This window comes from Maylandia zebra, linkage group LG9, assembly GCF_041146795.1.
Source record: "Maylandia zebra isolate NMK-2024a linkage group LG9, Mzebra_GT3a, whole genome shotgun sequence".
In the NCBI taxonomy this organism is placed as follows: domain Eukaryota; kingdom Metazoa; phylum Chordata; class Actinopteri; order Cichliformes; family Cichlidae; genus Maylandia; species Maylandia zebra.
Window position 1 is genome coordinate 2,999,887 of NC_135175.1, and position 22,614 is coordinate 3,022,500.

Genomic DNA, 22,614 nt, shown 5'->3' on the forward strand with positions numbered 1-22,614 from the left:
ATGATGGAAAGCTGTAGAAAAAGCACATGAGCTGTTACTCCAAATAAAAAAGACAAAAACCGGATATAGCTGGAAAACCTCTTTCCATTTTTTACATTGTGCACATTTAATCTGTTGCACAAAGGAAAAAGAAGCGTAATAAAGAAATAGGCTTCAGCTCTAAGAAGCACCGGAAAATCATTCCACGGTGGCACACGCTAATCTCCCAGCGTTACGTTAGGAAACGCCGCCGCCTCCAAAGGCTGCAGGATTATTAAGCATGTTGTTCTCTTAGAAAGCTGCTACGATAGAGGAATATCTGGAAAAGGAACGAAACATTGCAGCTAATATCAAAGGCTGTGAGAGACAGAAATAGAAAGCAGTCAGAGGTTTAGAGCCGTGTGGTTAGAAGAAAGAGAACTCAAGGCAGGTGAGTGTGTGTTAATATTTCTGTTTATTGGCAAAGGCAGACAACAAAGAGAGTCTCTAAAAAGGACACGCAGATCGATGCCATGACAACAACTGACAGGAAACAGGCTAAACCTTTGTGGCACACAGTTGAACAATCCCTGCATCTAAAATGTTAACAGGTAACATACATGACTGAACTCATAGTGAAAGCTGCACTGAACTGTTGTTGGGTCTGTATCCAGCTTTAATGCATCACAGAGATATGCTGTTCATTTATAGGCAAGAGACGCAAAAGCAGGGCCGCAGCAGGTGAATGTTGGCCACCAGTCAGAGCTGTGTGATAGAAAGCCACCGTGCATACTCAGCTGTAAATAATGAACAGCTGTGGGCGGCAGGTCCGTGTTAACTCGTGGCTACCAGGAACGTATCACCAGTTTGGACAAACTAAAATGTTCGTCCGAAGGAACTGATGGCATACGTGATGATCGCAGCCACAGACCCAACAAACACAGGAACAGCTCTAAGAAGATTTAACAAGACGTACGTTTTTGAAACAGCAATTAAAAAGAATTGAAATGAAAGCTTTCAGAGCTACAAACCAAACTTTCCATCCTTCAGTGAAAAAGAATAAAAGACAGAACTGTGTCTCACTGACATCGTTCACATCAGTGACAGTTCGGTTTAGGCATACCTACACATTTGGTTTACTAAGGATGGTGGAGAGGCCCATTAGATCACATCAGGAGGAAGGGACAGCCGGAAAAAAGAATAAATAGTTCTGTAGGGTTTCAATACACAAATACCTCGTGTGTGTGTGTGTGTGTGTGTGTGTGTGTGTGTGTGTGTGTGTGTGTGTGTGTGTGTGTGTGTGTGTGTTTTGGATGCTGGGTGTTGACAGATCAGCCTTGCAGCACAGGCAGCTCTGAAAGGGTTCGTGCCTGGATGGTGTTTGAGTGTGTGAGGACACGAACATAAATCCACACGGGGCCACGACTTTGTTCATGTGACTTTAGGCTTCTACATCTGGGAAACTGACATGAATAGGACAGGACTTTATTAATAATGGACAAATGTGGCTGATTTGCAAAGGGAAAAAAATAGTGTTCGAAAGGAAACAGTGGAAAACCATTGAGGTCAAACAGGAACTGAAGAAGGAAACGTGTGACCGTGCATACGTCCAGAAACAGCGCTGATGTACCCAGAGTGAGTCACAGTGTAGCAACACGTTATTTGGAGGAACAGCGTGTGCTGAAGTCAGTGTGTGTGTGTGTGTGTGTGTGTGTGTGTGTGTGTGTGAGATGAGTAAAGCTGATGTGAGGTCTTGTCCACAACCTCAGACTTTCTCCTTCATGCTGGATCAAGGAGCAGTGGATAGGACTGTGTGTGTGTGTGTGTGTGTGTGTGTGTGTGTGTGTGTGTGTGAGATGAGTGAAGCTGATGTGAGGTCTTGTCCACAACCTCAGACTTTCTCCTTCATGCTGGATCAAGGAGCAGTGGATAGGACTGTGTGTGTGTGTGTGTGTGTGTGTGTGTGTGTGTGTGTGTGTGTGTGTGTGTGTGTGTGTGTGTGTGTGTGTGTGGTGTACGGGGAGAAGGGAGGAGGTGCACAGAAGCAGAAGCACAGCGGGCTGACAGTCAGCATGGCGATGGAGGCGGGTTCTAGTCCTCTGAAGCGTGGGGATTGGGAAAGGATGAAAAACAGGGGCGTAGGATAAAAGAAGCATCATGGGAGCAGTAAGAAGGAAAAGTGTAAAAAAGACATTGCAGAAAAGAAACAATAAAACAGAAAGAAGAATATAGAACAACAAAGAAGAGTGTAAATATCACAAAACAGGGAGAAAAGAAGGAGGATAAACAGGAAGGGATAAGGAGGAAAAGGGAAGAAACCAGGTTAGTAAAGATGTCACAAAATCAACAATGAGAAAACATCTCGTCCTCAACTCATTACTGGACATGAAAAGATAAACGACATCCTACAGCTGAGTTTGTGTGCCATGCAGAAGCATCATGCAGAAGCATCATGCAGCATCTCTGCGCACACACATCTGCATTTGCACTGTCAGGATTCAGCTTATGCTCTCAATCCTCTGACCCAGTTACCACTTATACCGCCTGCGTCCTTACCTTGGGGACTGCTGCAATAACAGTGATGGATGGAACCACTGTGCCTGATGAGGCTGATGCTGTGTTTACCAAAGCAGGAAGAGAACAGGTTTATCAGCCTAAACTGTGCTCCTGCTGATCTCAGTACAGATGCAGTGTGCGAAATCAGCCACCTTTTTATTAGAAACAAATGCATGCAAACACCACGGTAACACAAGTTGCCCGTGCATGCAGACAGTTACTATGGACTTATTTACATGCAGACCGCTTCCTCCCACTGTCATCAGCATCCATCCTCACCGTGACTTCATCTCAGTGGATCCTACACGGGATGTGAATCAGCATCGGTTCGACTCGCAGGGCGGCTGATTGTAAACTGAACGTTCACTGCATGCGACTGACTACTGGAAGTGCTTCCTTTGGTTCTTGTTTGCTTGTGTTATAGATTAAAAGAGCCACTCGATTTACCGTGGTGCCTTTTTTCCATCAAAAGCCCAAACTCACCGTTCAGACCTGCTGCAGCCAAGACGACAGAAAGACCAAGGAGTAGACAAAGAAGCTCTTGGAAAACTAAATCTGCAAAAGATGTTTGCAAAGCTGCACCAGTGGAGTTTGCGGCTACTAGTGGTGCAAGGGATCAAAACTCTCACGGTTCGGTTGGGATCACGCTTTTAAGTCACGGATCGGATCAATTCTCGGATCAGCAAAAAAAGAAAAAGGACAAAAACTGGAGATACCAACAGATTGCTTTCAGAGATGTGTGACTGTAATGTTTGCTGTTGATGCTCCACCAGTCTGTGGACACCGTGCAGTTCAGAGGCTTTTAGAGATCAACACATGCATAATATTTATGTGGACGAATATTTGTATTAAATGAGAACGAGACTATGATTTTAACCAAAGGAATGCACTACTCCATTTCTAGGTTAGTTTATGATTACTAGTCTCAAGTCTTTTAAATCCACATTATGTTTGCCTGCTGGTGGTGGTCAGAGGGCCCGGGGGCGCCAGTGTCCGGCAGCCTCGCCTCTGTCAGTGCGCCCCAGGGTGGCTACAATGTAGCTGCCATCAGCAGTGTGTGGATGTGTGTGTGGATGGGTGGATGACTGAATGTGGTGTAAAGCGTTGGCGTCCATAGGGACTAAGTAAAGCGCTATACAAATGCATCATTTTGTTCACTGTTATTCCTTTTAGAGTGAAACAGATAATAAAGCAGGGCATGCTTTCATCAGGAAATAACTGGCAGATATAGATGAGCCGGCGAGGACAGAGCTTAAACCTGCATCTGTGTCATTTACTGTGAAGAGGAAGTGAATCGGCAGTAGGCTGGAGACCCTGCAAATACCTCCTCTTGGAGTCTGATTGGTCGAGAACAGACCTCCTCCACCCACCACCACCATATTTTCCCTGTGAGTGTAGAAGATGCAGGGATGCAACCCTTCACACTGTGCTGATAGAGGCAGCAGTGGGAACTGGGCTTTGCCAGTGAGGGACACGATACACAATCACTTACATACCCATGCATAATCCTTTCTCCAGCAAAGCCATGCAGAGCAGCACTTTATGGATCATCAGCATCGCGACTAAAAACAGCGAACAGAGGAACAGAAGTGTGTATGGGCTACTTAAGGTTGGGAGGTGGGAACAAAGACTACTCAGACTACTGGAAAGGAAAGTTTAAAAGAGAGAAAAAAACAGATGCTCTGATTTCCAAATGGAGCACACACCCACACACAACAAACATTCCTCTCATTGGTCTATTCGTGTTTGAGCAGACAGCCAGAGAGAGATCCGATAGTTCATTAGACGCTCTGTATGCGTTCCTCATCTCTGCTGCTTAATACTTCAAATGTGAGATCAATTTATTCCGATCGTATGCAACAGGACTGCTGAGCACACAGTGTGCAGCTGACGGTCTCTCCCAGCATTGCAAGGATCCCTGCTGATTATCAGCGCAACAATCTGACAACTTCCTGTAGCCACTTAAGACTCGCTGTCATGCAAATACATACAGTCTGATGTTAAACAGAAAAGCAAGTCTTTACTACTTTTTCTGTCTTTTTTCCAACGTTAAACTCGTTTTCTGCTCAGTTTGAGCATCCTGCAGATTTTAAAAAGCCCCAAACATCCCACACACAAACAGGTACACACAACCAATGAACGTGAAGCTCCAGATGGATGAAATGAAGCTCGACAGGCAAGTAAAGGTCAAGAGGCCATGATGGGTGGATGGCGACGACCAGCTGGCCTTTGCAAACAGACCAGCAGGACAGGCGATTGTGGGACATGTCTTACCAGGCTTTTGCACCCCACGAGCTTCCTGCTTTCCATTCTCCATTGCAGTACCCGCGTCTGCACACACACGCACACACAAACACGAAAACAAGCAAAGACATTACAATCCATCAGAGTGCTAATGGTTTGACCTGAGAGGAAATCAAACTGCACGGCGCTGCGCTGCACGGCGCTGCTCTGCACGGCGCTGCTCTGCACGGCGCTGCGCTGCACGGCGCTGCTCTGCACGGCGCTGCGCTGCACGGCGGACATACGACACACCGAGTCGGCAATCGAATGGAAACCACTGACCCTGTCTTTACTGGCTTTTTAAAGGGCATCTGGATATGGCTGTTGTTCACTTGAGGTGCGTGTTTGTCTTCTGCCTGCCTGGGGCTGTGCTTGCTAATACCACAAAGGGCAGTTACGGTCAGGCAGGGGCAGGCGACGAGACGCATATATCGGCTGGTGTCAGGGGAGGATGCTGAAGGAGTGATGCTGTGTGACATGTGACTTATGAATTATTGACCTTTGTTTGAGAAATGTGAACTTCAGACACACTTTTACACAAGTAACTAAAACACTAACGACATGAATGTGTTGTGACGAGACTGACCAAACACTCTTAATAATGTCTCAGGAATGAGCAGTATGAGGACAGAAAGCATTGAGGCACCGCCGACCTCAGTCTGGCCTCATGGTATCAAATCAAATCAAATCAAATCAAATCACTTTTATTGTCACATCACATGTGCAGGCACACTGGCACAGCACATGCGAGTGAAATTCTTGTGTGCGAGCCCCACAAGCAACAGAGATGTGCAAACACAACAACACAAACGAGCAAAATACAAGAATGGCCAACCTGAAACTAATAAATATATGTACAATATATAATAGTGTATGCATTTCTGGATGTGTATACTAAATATTTTCCTACGTGTGTGTGTGTGTGTGTGTGTGTGTGTGTGTGTGTGTGTGTGTGTGTGTGTGTGTGTGTGTGTGTGTGTGTGTGTGTGTGTGTGTATCAATAGTGTCAACGGGTTTCACCATAAAGGTGCTGATACAGCACTCTTCTGTGCTAACTTAGCTAGGGCTGCTCGATTATGACAAAATGATAATCACGATTATTTTCACTGATATTGAGATCTCGATTATTTGACGATATTTATTTAACAATAACAATGTATTGAATAATGACTTTAAAGATTGTCAAAAATAATCTAAAATAGTGCAAACACTGATAACAGTGCAAATGTTTGCAATGTAACAAATCAATGAAAAATGTAAACATCTGTGTTTAGTGAACTTTGCAGTGTTGCTCTGTGGTGCAGCTACACTGTAGCAAAGTTTACACACTGTGTCTACTTGATCCACGTCTGACTGAACCCATAATGTTTCCACACCACTGAAGGTTTTTTACCTCTCTTTTCAATCAACAGCAGTCACTCTCCTCTCCAAATAACTTCTGCTGAGCTTTCCGAGCTTCCCTCGGGTCCTCTTAATCAGCGGTCCCCAACCCCCGGGCCTCGGACCGGTACCGGTCCGTGAGTTGTTAGGTACCGGGCCACGAGAGTTGAGGCTCAGGTGTGAAATGTCTGGTTTTCAGGGTTTTTAATCGGTGTTCAGCGTTATTTTGTTATCGTTTTTATCGTTAACTCGGTTTTCCTGGGTCTTTTCATGTGGTTATGAATAGAGATGGCACGATGCCACTTTTTTATGTCCGATACCGATATCATAAATTTGGATATCTGCCGATACCGATATGAATCCGATATAGTGTTTTTTAATCAACAAAACTGTTTTTTAAATATCTTGCTGCATTTTGTATAAGTTCATACTCAAGTTTAAAACAACAACTACACTAGAGCTATTCTGTTATACCTGTATGCAAAAAAAAATATTTCATAGTTCAGCAATACTGATCAATCTAATAAACTTAAACCTACACCATCCTCCCTATTCTGGTATTTTAAAGAGTACTTAGCATAAATATTAAGCAACCTAACTAATAGGGTTCCAACTCCCAGCAACAACAAAAATAAATAAATAAAAAATAGGGAACCACCCCTCACGCTCCACCTCATGATGCTTAATCAACGTAATCAACCTTAATTTGATGCAGTGTGAAAAAAAAATGCACAGAAATCAATTATTTTTCAAGAAATATTAAATAGATTCAACATCTTTCTTCAACAAAATTGCAGACTGCACAGATGGTACCTTCCCAAAGGAAAAAGTACTATAGCTTACTAGGGTATATATATTAGACTTAATAGTCACTATATACAGTAATTGACTTCTATTCATTTTACATCAAATTAAAACTTTGGGTGTCAGATAATTATTTATTAAAAGCTTGACATTTTAAATGAGAATAAGAAAGAAAAGTATGTCTTTGTGCCCCCTTTTCCCTGTTAATGCCCTATCGGCCCCCCTGGCTAAACTTTGCTAGATCCGCCCCTGCACAGTTACAGCCGTCAGCTGTAGAAAAAGATCCTCGAGTAGAAAGTAATATTAAATAAATTCTAACAACAGCTGATCAAGCTTAAACGTGCTGCTGTTGTTCAGCCGCTGGTTTCCTCTTTCTGGTGCAAAGTGGGCCAAAAGCAAACTAGAGACACGGACTCGCGACAGAAAAGCAGATCAGCTGATCATTAAGCAGTTTCATGATTGAAGTAGCAGCCGGAGAGCGAGAGGCAGTCGCTTGTTAAGCTTAACGCAGGAATGCTTTACAAACATTCAGAGATGGACTTACACACTTGCTTTACTTCTCTCGGGGAAAACTTTGTCGGAGATGAAATGCCGGGTTGCTAGCGAAGCTCCACATGCTATCCAGACCACCGTCAGGTCCCGCATGCCACAGCCGCTCTATCACGTGATGCATACTGCTCCGACGTGCTAACGTTCTGAGGTGAGTTACAGCGTGTTGCATGTTTTGTGAGGTGCTTTCGTGATATTTAATGGATCGGATTACATTTTTTATTTTTCTCCGATATCCGATCCAGTAATTTAGGTCAGTATCGGACCGATACCGATACGTAATATCGGATCGGTCCATCTCTAGTTATGAATAAACCTTCTTTTTTTCGGTACCGGTACTAGTTTCATTTTGTTGTATTTATCCGCGACACCTTAAAGGCCGGTCCATGAAAATATTGTCGGGCATGAAAAGGTTGGAGACCGCTGCTCTTAATTGTTGTGACGCGTGTTCAAAACGCAGAGAGGTGCGCTCGATTTGCCACACAGAGCAGCGCGAGAGTAAAGCACGAGGGAGGGGCTAATAATCGGCTCAGTCATTTTTAATGATCGTTGAAAGCCCAGATCGTAATCGAGATTAAAATTCGATTAATTGAGCAGCCCTAACTTAGCACTCAGGAAGCAACAAGGAAGGAAACGTGTGTTTGGTCCATTACTGGTGTGTTCCAACGATTCCTCTCAGCTGTAAATGACATACTGTTGATTTCTCTTTAAATGGTGACACATTTGTAAGGAAAGTGAATTTGTGGGCTGTACCCAAAACTTTCCACATCTTCTCTGCTACGTCAAACGTCTTAGTTTGCTGTTGACTGCTGTCGTTTATTGAATCGGACAATCGAAATCTGACAAAACAAGACAAACTGAGAATTTCTAAGAGGAGCCGGAACAGGATGTGGAAGAAGCATACGCAGCCCCAACAGCCTGGCACCGCCTCCTCCTGCAGGTCACACACTGCTGTGGGGTCGTCAGCCAGTGTGGCTGCGTCGGTCAGTCTGGCTCAAGCTAATTCCACAAGTGTTCAGCTGGGTTGAGTTTCAGATCTGCAGGCAAGACGCTCCACCCTCTGCACTCGTGAACTGGAGGTAGTGTCTGTTAAACTGTGGGGGCGAGTGCTGTCATCTGGATGGACAGAGTTCAGTCCCAGACTCTGGAGATATGGGACTGCTGCTGCTTGCATAATCTTCAGATCTCTGCACTGAGATTGCCTCCAACATTGCTTTAGTGGGAGATGCTGGCCCACACCATCGCACGGCCTCCATCAAAAGCTGTTGCAATGAGCATCACGTTCCTCCACACGTTCAGGTTCCAGTGCACGCGTTGCTGACAGCAGCACAAATGGTCTGATGGTGAAGGGCAGGCGTCCCAGCAGACGTGTGAGACTGGAGACTGACCGTGTGCTGTAGGGTCAGTAGGTAGCTGCTGACCATATCGTCCTGCTAATCTGTAGCAGACTATGTGCATAAGTACTGACAGGGTTGTCTTGTTGGGGCACCAGCTTCACAGCCTGTCTCTGACTTCCCTCTACATGACGATGCTGCAACCATCAATAGCAGAATAAGCTGTTGCATTGGCAGAGAAGATCTGGCAAGTTTTTCATGGATGCAACCCACACACTCAACTCTGCTGCTCAACCCACAGAAGCATTTTCCTTACAAACGTGGCGCCTTTTATAAACAGTAAAGACTTATTGACAAGAAGCAGTGTTACAGCAAAGAAATAACTGCCGATCCAAATCAAGACTAGGCTTAGTCACGTACTAAAATTAATGCTAAATAACAGGAACCGTTTATTTTCCACAAGACTGGCAGGTATGGGAAACAAATGGAAATCCTTCTAAATTCCACAGTGGCATCATGGTGCTTTCTCCACTTTGTGAACAAGCTACAATGAAAACAAAGCTCCGAACCTTTCTGCAAATCACCCCACAGAGGTGCGTGTGAGAGTGCAAATGTCAGATGCAGTCAGATTGTGCCCAGGTACAAATAGCGCAGGTATTCTGGTGAATTCACACCATGCGAAGTCACGCCATGTGCTGCCCCCACCGAGCGCTGTGCAGACAGCTTGCCCACAAAACCAAAGGGGTGATTTCCAGAGGTAAGAACGTGCCTGGTGGAGACGACTTCCTGCTGCTTGTTACATGTGAAAAAAGGACAACTGTGGAAAACATCCCGTCCTGGGGAGTTTAGCTTTTCCAAACGGCCTAAGTAGCTTTTATCTGTTCCTAAACCGCTGGAAGCGCCTGCTGGAGGGCCTGAGAGCGCCTGCTGGAGGGCCTGGGAGCGCCTGCTGGAGGGCCTGAGAGCGCCTGCTGGAGGGCCTGGAAGCGCCTGCTGGAGGGCCTGAGAGCGCCTGCTGGAGGGCCTGGGAGCGCCTGCTGGAGGGCCTGGGAGCAGCTGGAAGTCTTTATCTACAAAGATAAACTTTAAATCTGCTTCTTCAGCTTTACAGACATTTTTTATCATTTTATTTTGGCTTTTCAAGTCTTATGTTTTTGAAGTTACTCATAACTGTGTATTATTTGTTTTATTGTTGCCCTTCTATTCACACTAAGCTCCTATTTATCTAAACTTTAATAATAACAACGTGTGAATAAATGCCCCATAGCTCTGTTCTTCTTCGCCACTTTGTAATGGTCTGATTGGTCAGCTGTGCACATGGGAGGTTTTTCACGCCCAGAAATATTCAGTTTTTCATAAAGATGCAAGTCTTACTCGACTAATCGTGCTAAACGATGCAGCGCTGGCATGATTTCTATCACAACGACGCAAGCAAGGGCACGTAAACAGCAGGATGCAAACCGGTGCATGCCGTACGTACATAAACACGCGCTGATGCATTCAACCACCGAGCACGGAAAGGAGAGGCGTGCACAAAAACATACAGATAAAAGTCGAATACGACGGATGAAATGCACGAGTGCAGCACTGCACATTACTGGAGCACCGGGGCTCTGAAACAATAACTCACAGAGGGGGGAAAACAACAACAAATGTACGCAACCTCCATCTCCCTGTCATGCTGACAGAGGACAATGACTCGCGGACTGCCTCGCCCTGCTGTTTGGCACTCGGCGTGTCAGCATGTGTGCGTTTGTCCAAATGCACACAGCGTGCCACAGTTGATCACTGGCAACGCCACCCACGGCCCGTCCTGCAGCCGGCTGTCACTGACGAGTGCCCACACACAGTCTGACTGTCTGACCGAAGTGTCTGGCTAACCAAAACAGGCCCGAGAGCTGAGTCATTCTCGGCTAACCGTCACTTCTTTTTTATTCGATCCATCTACTGTTTGTCAGCACTGGAGCTGACCTCTTTATTAGATCGTGTACTTTTGCATCCTTCTCAGCCACAGTTCAAACTGCAGACAGCAGCTTAATGTCGTCTCGCCACAGAGGTCAGTTTGGGACAACAGCTGATATTCACTTACTGCTTTCTTAAAGCTCTGACAGGAAACAACACTGGCAGCTCTTGACAGCTTACTTATTCTAATAAAGCTGTGGTGTTTGTCTCGGAGCTGCTGCCATTTGTCCTCGAACTTTGGAATTCCTTCTGATTCCTGCAAACTCAAACTCAGCCGAAGGGTAACGTGAAACTCCTCACGACAACAAATGCACCGCACCCAGGAGCTTCAACACGTCGCCCGCGGCTAATGACCCAAAGGCATCTGATCACATGTGCCACACTTATTTTAGAAGCTTTCTGGAGCCAAGCAAGTTGCTCAAGGACACTTCTTCTTCTTCTTCTTCTTCTTCTGCATACTTCTACCCAGCTGTCTCACTTCCTCCCTGACACAGAGCATTTACTGACAGCTCACAATAAAAATACAGTTTCCTGTGTCATCCCCACATTTTACCAGCCAAATGTTCAAAGCACTGACTGCTGCTCTGCGTATCTTCCGGCTACTGTCTGCCCTGTGGGTGAACGACACCCGAGCAGATCCAAGATGGCAGCCAGCGTGCAGCAGCGCCTGCATCCATCAGTCATACAGGAGCAGCTGGAGTTCAGGTCAAAGGCACACCCTCTCTGTTTTAATGTTACACAGTGTTATAGTCTATGGGCAGAGGAGTATAACTGTACGCTGTATTACTGTTTCATTATTGTACTTTGTTTACAGCTGCTAAATCTTTTCAGAATATTTATGAAGAATATCGGCTGATCTGTCGTTTCTTTCATCTATTCTTGGTCCACCTCTAATGATTTTATCAACAATGCATCAAATATGAGTTGAAGTAACCAAACTACAGAGCGTTATTGAGCAGTTTGCCTCAGCGCTGCAGAGCATGCATGTTGCATGTTGTTGCATGTGAACATCTTTTACAACATCCGTCTTGCTAGCCACAGCATCCCCCTGACAAACCCACAGTGCACACTGTGACAGCAGGAATCCTTCTTAACCAGCTGCTAATCAGAAGCTACGTGAAAGATATTTTTCTTAGGAGGTAAAAAGAAGAATGAATGCTGCGTTTAGATCGATGGATCCAGATAAACATGCTGTTCCCCTGCATGTGTTTGCCCATACGATACTGACGACATCACGTTCATCTCACCTGCCCTGGTGTCATCGTTGTCCAGCAGCGGGATGTAGTCCGTCTTTCCCACCGTCTCTCCGACCTTATCGTCAAAGTGCTCCGCCTCCAGCTCAGCCACAAAGTCCCGGTGCACCATGTTCTCCGGGCCGGGCTGGGGAACGCTGTCCGTCAGCGCATCGCTCAGACTCAAGTCTAACTCCGCCATGGCTGCAGACAGAAAGACGCACGAATAAACAAGAGTCCCTGTGTTTTTTTCCTGGTACAGATTCACTTGAAACATAATTTCATCTAAAGTGAAGATCATCACCAAGTCAATCGGCCTTTTACTTCCAGCAGATTTGTATCTGCAGCTTGAACCATCCAACCAACTATGACAGGTTTATCAGCATTATGTGATCAGTAAAGATGCTCGGGTGTAATTAGACATGGGATCATTGCCCCGAGCAGCTCGTCACTGCCTGCAGCTCAGGGTACGAGCTGAGCTGCTAACCTGTTTGTAAAACACAGTCCTGGCACACTCATAAGCATGATGTCATCACTCTAGCTTTGCACCTTTAAAACACTCTTCTTTAAATGTGGTGATTAAGGGAAGCACCGGGATTACTAGTCCCACCTGCAGGTTAATTTACAAACACGGAGTCCTGAATCCTGGATTTTGTCTGCAAACCTCTGCAGGTATATGAAGACAAAACGAGCGGACAGAAAGAGGAAGAAAGTGAAAAATGGAAATGATAGGAGAAGTGGTCAAAGGAAGTTAGAAAAACTCAGTTCCAGCCCACTGGATCATTTACTCAGGAAGTCATGCTTGTTTGGTGTGATCAGAGGAAAAACATTTGGCGTGAACTGAACTGGGCTTCAGATTTGTATCCTGAGGTAGGACAGGCGTAGCCAAAAGACCTGCGTTAGCTGGCATTCCCCCTGCTAAAGTCTACCACCAGCAAGGACTAAACCTGACCGCTCCTGTGCTCGAAGGGAAACTACACAGAAGAAAACTTTTCCACTGATAAAAACTCCATCTGCCACAAGGGGGCGGAGTTTCAAACGAGATCAGGGTGTTTGAATGAAACAGACGAGCTGGAACCAGACAGAAGCACAGTCTGTGCCTACACATGAGTTCAGCTGACCAATGGGCACCTTGGGAATCTGCAGAGTCCTGCTGTGTCATCTTCCAGCTATAATGCCAGATTATCTTGGCCACAGAAGCAGCCAGCCTTTCTCTGCTGCTCAGACACATTAATCTGTCTCCACACTCTCATCATCAGGTCCACTGTGTCCAAAACACTGGGTCCACGGTCAGGGTCGAGGGCGTTACAACATCCAGCCTGCATTGACTTAATATATGTTCTACGTTGGGTGTGCTAACTAAACTCGTATCCACACATGAATAAATATCATTAGTCCATGCATGCAACACATCTGCAGTGCAAACACAGCAAGCCAGCACCAACTCAACTCTCTAGCCCCATCTACTGGATGATCTTCTTATTGACTGCACAAAGAGCAGGTACAGGTATCCTCCCCAGAAACGCTGCCAGTCACATAACTGGGTAGAAGAACTGTTGATTTGTAGTTTGGCAGCCTTTAATGACAATTAGGAACAATTCTCTTGCACTCTTTAGACTCATTTGGGGTTCTTATATTTTCACATACTGGTGGGTACAGGTTCATCTCAAGGTTACTGAGAGATTCAACAGACTCAAAGTTTTGACTGAAGGTAAGGTGGGTGCTTCCTTATAAAAGCCTGATTCATCCATTCACACGCGCATTCACGCGAGTACCTTTGTCTGTGCCTCAGCACGCTCGACCCGCCATACTCGGGGTATTTAAGAACTAAACAGCAGGAGCTGGAGCTGAAGCACAGCCTGACATGTGACGTCTGATATTTTTATATTTACAGAAGCAACATGTGGTGCCTGTTGAAAAAAGACGTCCTCGCACAATCAGCGAGAAACACAGAAAACGTGATCGCGGCTTAAACTGCGACCGTCATGAATGACAAGCAGCTTTCACGTTTGGGAGCGTAAACAAACTCTCACAGGCGTATTCATCTGCACCAGCAGCAGTACGAGTCCCCGGCACAGACCAGGGTGTGTCGCAAACACGCTGCTGCCTCAAAGCCATGCTGGTCACAAACGTTGCCCCAGTTTCCATATTTAACCCCACATCATCTGTGTGTTTAGTATACAGTGTGTCATTTGCACCAGCTGCACGGTTAGCCGAGTGATCTGTGCCACCCAGCCTACAATGTCATTGGATTCACTGCAGGATGAGATACCGTACGTCTTTGTTTGCTGCCTGCCTGGCCTTCAACTGCTTCCATTTCCACATAACCACAGGAGGACAGGCTTTTCATTAGCCCAGCTCCTGCAGTGGGACAGAATACCACCCTGGGATTAAAAACTCATACGATTTTGGGGCTTTTTGACCTGAGCAAATGTCCCCGAGCTGGAGCTGAGCTGCTGTTTTCACCTCCTGCTGCTGACAACTCTGGTGCGGCCACTCGGAAATAATCTGGATTCAACAAAGGAAGGAAATCCATGGAAAGGGCAGCTTCTATTGTGTTGTCTGCCAACATATGCTTGAGTGTGTGTGTGTCTTGCTAAGTCTCTTTTATATACAGTCTGTGCTGTAAGCCTGTGTGTGTCAGCTGAGGTGAAGGTTAAGCCTCCTCACAGTCTGCTTCCACACTCCTCTACTGAATATAAACAATAATACAGCCTGACATGAACACAAAGGCCAATCTAGCAGCAACACGAGGAACATGAGCAGCTCCAAGGAAGCAGGAACGAGGCAACGACTTTCATTTTTCATAGGGGCAGGGATAGCTCAGTAGGTAAAGTGGTCGCCCCATGATCGGAAGGTCGGCGGTTCGAATCCACTTAACGGCTACCCTGAGGTACCCCTGAGCAAGGTACCGTCCCTACACACTGCTCCCCGGGCGCCTGCTTAGTGGGCTGCCCACTGCTTCACTGAGTGAATGGGTCAAATGCAGAGAAAAACAAGTAATTTCCCCATGGGGATCAATAAAGTATCCATTATTATTATTATTTCCTCATAACATTGTTCTTTCTTCAAAGTAGACACAGCATCAGCTCGACTGCTGTTTACCCTCCTGAGGAAATGAGTTTGAGACCTCCACACCGAGCATCATTTATCCATCACGTGTATCCTGCTGTAACAACAAGAGGACATCCTGGGCTTTCTATTAATGCCCCGTCTGTGAGGGTTATCTGAAGGTGAGGAGGAGGAAGGCCAGATATAAGAGCAGGGAGGTCAAAGGTCAAAGGACACACCAGCTTTTCAGGTGCTGTTTATTGTAGGTCTGCAAGGCTTTGAGGCTTTATGATTTCTAGACGAGGAAATACGAGACTTTTCAGTTGACCTCAAACACACACGTTTAACCTTTATGGTCTCTTTCATACAGTCTGACTGTATGAAAGTCTGTGCAAACTCCTCCCACAGTCCAAAGACAGTCAGTGGGTTAGGTTGATTGGGGATTTGAAATTGCCTCGCTGTGTCCGACAAACTGGGCGTACCCTTCCTCACGCCCCGTGACAGCTGGGATCGGCTCCAGCCGCGTGACTCTGATCAGGATGGATGGAGATGCTGAAACTGGTTTGAAATTGTTCTTCAGCATGAAACAGGACGACGCTGCCCACGACCACCGAGACAGCTCGTCTGATCACGCAGAGAATGTCAGAGGAAGCAGCGAGAGGCGCTCATCTCTGAAAACATCTGTGTCCAGAATGCAGATAGTAGCCGCTCCGTGTAGCCAATGACACACTTTACTGACAGCAAAGCTGATCTGAAGCAACCAAGGCTACACCGGGCAGGTTAACCACCCTGATGACTTGTTGGTGACATAAGTTAACTGGTGAAGCAGTTATTTCCACTCAAACAACAAGATGATCCCAATAACACTGTGTTGTGCTGTAGAGGGAGAGCTCTGCTTATGCACAGGTGAGTGAAAGAACCACAAGCTCGGCCTCGCCAAGAGTCGAGCATTATAGCAACTGTCAGAGTGACTGATGACATAACACGTAAACTCTAATCCCACAGAATCCCCAGCAATTTTTTCTCCTTCTGCTTCAATATATGACAACACAACATAATGTCATGCTGGATTAATCCTCAGGCAGGCAGGGGTCAGGAGCCTCAGCAGGGGAATACTCGCTCACCCAGAGTCACCTAAAGACGGTCTATCTGAGGAAATCTTCTTACTGCACGGTCTGATTTCAGCTTCCGTGGTTAATCATTGAGCAACAATCTGGATTTGAGTTTACAGCAAGACGTTTGTCCTCTGTGAATCATTACCCCGACCGTAAAATCCTCAATCACATAATCTACAAGGAAACATGTCGCAGCTCGAGTCAGAAATCCTGGTAACAACCAAACACACGGTTTGGTTGCTGCTTCCACGTCCCACCTGCAGCACACTGCAGCTCAGCTCAGAGCAGCTATAATTACTCAGCTATGTGAAAAGACCAATGCCCGTCCACTAGTGTAATATGACAAAAAAAAGATGAGAAAACTGAGAGCTTGAGCTTGTGACACACAAAGCATGAGATCAGTTCCCTGTTAAGCTCATCTTCAGTCCCAGAATAAGACACAGTACATGTGCGGCTGTGAGCTTCTTTCAGCGTTTAGGAGACTTTAATACGAGCAGGCAGCAAAGCTGAAACTCTGCAGTTATGGTGTCAACAGTCGCCCGCCTGCAGCTACACTTACTCCACTGCTTTAAGGGTTTGGGAGGAGCATGCGGAGCTATTCAGCGCACAAGGTCAACGTGGCTGTAAAACAACTGCGGGGTAGCTTAATTCCCCTACAATACCACAGTGTAGACCTATGATTATGTGAGGTCACATGGTCACAGTGTAAGGGGAAACGCTGACCTCACTGGAGGCTGCTGAGGTGTATGAATCACACACTGGAACAGAGCGTAGGAGATGCTGCTAAATACTGATAACTGTTAACTGCTGACCCAGCCATGCACATATCCTGATTACTGCCTGTAAACACGAGTGGATTTGCTGTTTCCTTCACTGCACGGAGCTGTAATGGTACCTGCACTCTGTGCACAGCGTTCAGTCCTGGACCTCGTGTGAACTGAAGAATGAAGAATGTTGACACACCTGCTGCCGTGGAATGAAACCATAAACAGACTTATTGTTATCTCAGGTAGCTGAATGCCACTGGGCCACATAAGAAGTTAGAAAAGTGGAGACAGTTTCAAATGTTTATGAAGTTTTAAACATGTTTTTAAGCTGGGACCAATCGCAGACGAGTGGACGAGTGCACAGTGGGCTGGCTGTGCAGTCACTGTGGGAGGAGCTCACCTCTGATGACACTTCCTCTAAACGCTCAGCTTACTGTGTGTGTGTGTGTGTGTGTGTGTGTGTGTGTGTGTGTGTGTGTGTGTGTGTGTGTGTGTGTGTGTGTGTGTGTACCGCGCCGTGTGAAACACACAGTGGGAGTGACCTCGCTTGCTGCTTCAGTGAGTTTGTGGCTCCCGTTGTTTGCATTAGCTTCTCCTCTTACTGTCACTTCACAGACACAAGTCAGCACATTAACACTGAACAGGAAGTCTGCAGTTTCTGAAAGAACCGGCACAACGAGCCATGATTAATCCTCACAATATTTACCAACAGCTGCATAATCTGGATTAATGTCCAGCGACGGATTAGACCTGATGATTCCATAGAACTCCATGACTGATGAGAGCAGCCGGAATTTAATCTGGATTTAATGTTGATTGATGATTTAATGTTGCTGGTAGAGCTGGGCGATAGAACGATAACGATATGTATCGCGATATAACTTTTACTCGATAGAGAAATTAAGCTATCGCGATAGACCTCGCCGCTCTTGTCCTCTTAAAAAAAAAAAAAAAAAAAAAAAAAAAAAAGGTCAGCCAATCCAAATTAAGTAGCGCAGAGCCGAACCAATCACAGCCGCAGCGTCACGTCACGTGACTTGTTACGTACAGCACAAGTGCCAAGCCGCACGTGTGTTTGTTTGGGAAGCAGCCAGCGGGTAATGGAGGAAATGAGTGTGCCGACTAGAAAAATCAACCGAGCGTGACCGAAGAGAAAACAGATGATGGTTCCAACGCCGGAGAGATTGTCGAACGGAAGAGCCATAGAAGTTCCGTAGTGTGAAGGTATTTCGGCTATTTCAAGTCTGACAAAAAACAGAGTAGCGTGCACTGTAAATTGTGCCGAAAGCAAGTCTGGAAATACAATAAACTGGTGCATGCGTCACACTGTGCGCCACGTTATTGTTTCGGTGAAATGAATTTCTACAATACTGTTACTGTTAACTCTACTCTCTGCAGTGTTTAAATGCTTACATATACACACAGTTACTGTCCCTCCACACATACGACTCGGTTCTGCTTCTATGCCCCAGCTTTGTTTACTTTTTCCCACCGAGGCTTCTAGACTTCTGATTGGCCAACATTTCTGCACGGTTAGGAATCTAGCGCCACCTGCTGCTTTGGCATGTTCATAGCAGCGTTTTCCTTCATTTCTGCCTTTATGTGTGGACGGGATTATTTTTTAAAACGAAAACGGAAAATCTCCGTTTTCAAAAATACCCGTGTACGTGTGGACGTAGCCCCAGTCTCTGACTGGAAGCGCTGATTCGTCATTCGGCTTTTGTCAGACTAAAGTAACTGTTAAAACTGTTTGAAAAGCTCAGCTATACAACAAGGAGAGATTGAGAATTTCCTTTTAGTTCTCAGTTTATTTGATATTGACAAAAGTTAGTCAGTTTTGTCTGTTCTTCTGTAAAACAAACTAAGATTTATTTTTAGAATTAATATTTTGTTTCTAAGTGGAATTGACAGTTTAGTCTGTTTCGTTTGTTCTATTTTGAAACTTAAACGCTTTAGCGGCTGCCTTTTGTGTAGTTTGCAATATTTGCCTTTATTTATCTGAAAAAGTCTCATGTTCCTTAAGTACATCTACCCTGTTGAACTTATTATGGGAAATAAATATTTAAATAAAAACAAGCTGCTGATTATTTCACATTTTACTTGTGAGCAACGGCACATTTAAATCTTACAAATATAGTTACTTGGCTCATATCGTGATAGATATCGTTATCGCCTGAAATGAAAAAAACATATCGTGATATGAAAAAATCTCATATCGCCCAGCTCTAGAAGCACCTGGAGGTGAACTGCACTCATTTAACACCTTTTTTACAGGGTTACTGCCCATCCCAGCATGCTTTGAGGCAGAGAAGCGGCACACCCTGAACAGGCTGGCGCTATATCAGAGGACACTGATAACTGTGGGAAATTTAGAGTCTCCATACAACCAGCTTCTTTATAAAGAGGAGAAAAGCAAATGCATCTGGGCAGGTCTTGCACACTAATGCATAATTAAATCAAAGCCTTCTTGATTCCTTTTAATGCTTCAATAATTGCTTAGAAATCAGATGACCTCAGATCGTTAATGGTTATTCATCTTATCATACAGAAGCACTCCATTAATTGTTGATGGCCAGTGAACTGTGTGGATATGCTCCTGATCCAGAAAGGTGCTTATCTGTGGCAGGAACAACGCCATGGCTGCTTCAGCCGCCATGAGGATGGAACAAGTACAGGTTGGAGCACATGATCCCCTGTGCAGGCAGATACCCACCAAAAACAATCAGATGTTACTCTCACGGCCGCGTCGCAGCGTGGTCGAACTGATTCCTTTTCCATTTTCTACTTTTTGTTTTTAATTTAGTTGCGTTTCAGTTACTTGCCAGATAGTCTGTTAGTTTCAGTTTACTTTTTATTGTTTGAAAATGTTTTTAGTTTGTGTTCGTTTCAGTGTTATTTTCAGTCTTTGCATGTATTAGTGTATTCAGAGCATTTGCCAGAAACAAGCTTTAGGAGACTCGGTAGTTTTACAGTGAAAACACAGAAGTTTTCTAAAAGCTTTGGACTCACAGTCTTGCAGACATCAAATCATCATCATGCAAGCTGTGACATATATTATGCTTAACCAATACTAACAGTAGGTATATTCACTATGTTGGGGTGTCCAACTCCAGCCCTCGAGAGCTACTGTCCTGCAGCTTTTAGATGCATCCCTACTCCCACAAGGCCGGATCAAATGATCGGCGTGCCTCGTCAACACGCCATCAAGTTTGCTAAGGCCTGCTAACAAGCCGTTCATTTGATGCAGGTGTGTCGGCACAAGGATGCATTTAAAAGCTGCAGCTCTCGAGGACCGGAGTTGGACACCCCTGCTCTATATCATTACAGTTAGCTGTCACTCAGCATTACAACTACCTAAACATCATCGCTGTCCCTAAAACATGAGCCCTGACGTAACAGCTGCATAAATCCTGCCCCTCAGATTCAACGCCATCAGATGAGGCTTAAACGAGCAGTCTGATGACGAACTGAAGCGCAGTCCTGGAAACACATGGTCACGAGGGACAGACTGGTCTGTCATATCTGTCGGGTTTACAATAACTGGACTGCAGAGAGGCCTCACAGTTCTTTTTATACAAAGTGGTTTTAGGCCTTTTCAAGTGATTAAGTGAGCACAAGCACGTGTACCTCTGGGACATTATGTAACTCTTATTCCCCACATGCAGTACATAATGAATGTGCAGATGAATAATGCAGAGATCCTGTGTGAGGGGTTTCCCGAGTAAATGGTAAAAGCATGAAGAGTTTCTCCCGTCTGTGCGTGTATAAAGTACACAGACTCCGCCCTCCTGAGCAGTCATGATGTAAAACCATGACAGCCTTCAAAGAGAGGACGAGAGGAGACCGACAGATGCCACAAACATGGAATTATCTGTTATGTGAAAAGGCTCTTCAGCTTAGAGTGTGTATCTGTAAACTGTATGGGTCCAAAAGGCTTCAAAAAAGATTTGATTTCTATTTGCATAGAGTTATGTTTAGCAGTATGACTACCTTCTCCTCCAGTTCAGCTGAGGTCACTACAGCCAAGTCAGCGAAACACAATGTTAGTGATCAGGTTCTTTATTTCCTTTTTAAACTTCCTCAGAGTCATTTTTAATGTGTAAAACAGCAGACGCCAGCAGCAGGCTGGCGACACATTAACTAGTCTAACATCATTGTAGAAATACACACATACTAGGGGTGCAACATACACAAAATTCACGGTTCGGTTCGATACTTTGGTGTCACGGTTCGATATTCTTTCGATACAAAAAAATGTTCATGCCTTTTTAATCTGTCATTTATTAAAATTATAAATATATATTTTAACTCAAAGGTACAGTTTTTAAATTTAATGTTGCTGAAACAACAAAGCAATAAATTATATATATATATATATATATGATTGAGGAATCCCTCATCTTTGGAAAAGAGAGTGTATTACAGAGAAATGGCTCTTTCCAAAATAAAAGCTCTACTATACGCTTCTTCTGGGCTATATTCTCAGCAGCATATTAAACATATCAGGTCCCTATAAGGAGAATCCTGTGCTAACGGCTGTCTAAATGACTCGGGTAAAGTTAGTAGCATGCGTGCTTGTTGTTTTTGTCTGCTTCCACTTGTCTTTGCACTAGGATGATGTTGGAGTAAATGTGCAGTCATATTCGTTGTGTTCCCACTAGTGCTGTCAGCGTTAATCTGAAATGACGTTAACATGAAAACCAGAATAGTTCCAAACGCCAGATCTGAATGAGGGTGGTGGAGGTTCAGTTTGCCATGTTGCAACGAGAGCTTAGCTTCTGTCTCGCTAGCTTGCCCTGCGCTCAGTGAATCTGCACTCGACTGCTCCGCCTAGGCTGCACTGTCGAGCACAGATCCACTGAGCGCTCAACACAGACAGCATCGTCAGAAGGAAAGTTGATAAAATAAATTAAAAACTTTGTATTGTTCGATACATATGCGTACCGAACCGAAAGCACTGTATCAAACGGTTCAATATCGATACGAGTATCGTTGCACCCCTAATATTTATTTATAGTATAGTAAAAATATTTCATTATTACTGTTTAAATGACTAATATGTGACATGTATTAGCTGTGATGTTGTGCTGAGGGTTAAAATGTCTTTTTGTCTTTTGGTAACTACAAAATGGCAATAAACCATTAATATATGTCTATGCTGTTGTGCTCGTATTTATTTTACCCTGCTCAAATTCAATTTTATTTTCAAAGATTTAAAATGGTTTTTTTAAAAGAACCATTTTTGAAGGTCCTTTTTAAAAAGGTTCTTTGAAAAACCATTAAAGGTGCTCCAAAGAACCATTGTTTGAAAGGTTCTTTGTGGCACCAAAAAAGGTTCTTCTGTGGCATCAGTCTAAAGAACCACTTTTGGTTCCAGTTGGCACCTTTATTTTTCTGATTATATGAGCAAAGTGAGACTCATTTATTAGGGTTGGTGGAGATGAGTGTGAAATCCAAACAATCCCTGTCAGTGATGGAGAAGCTTTGATGAAAATATTTGGTAAAAAGTTCACCAGCATGAAGGAAATGAAGTTTCAAACTTTCCTTAGGAGGAGCCCAGCACGCCTGCTTAAAGAAAAGTGAGTGTGGCGATGTGGATGCTTGCAGCGACTGCTGTATAGAG

The 22,614-nt window shown here is 44.8% G+C and overlaps 1 protein-coding gene across 10 annotated transcripts in view; it reads right to left on the reverse strand.

Annotated features, from left to right (window-relative positions):
• The window catches only part of LOC101469991 (uncharacterized), a 108,382-nt gene that overhangs the window by 68,398 nt on the left and 17,370 nt on the right, over positions 1 to 22,614 (reverse strand). For 8 of the 10 annotated variants that reach the window (XM_012924036.4, XM_024799552.2, XM_076887892.1 and 5 more), the window contains exons 2-3: positions 12,074 to 12,262; positions 4,789 to 4,845 (exon numbers count right to left, since the gene is read on the reverse strand). In XM_012924036.4, coding sequence (XP_012779490.3) covers positions 4,789 to 4,845; positions 12,074 to 12,262 — 246 coding nt within the window. The remainder of the gene's footprint in view (positions 1 to 4,788; positions 4,846 to 12,073; positions 12,263 to 22,614) is intronic. The other 2 variants (XM_076887890.1, XM_024799549.2) reach the window with 1 other exon arrangement.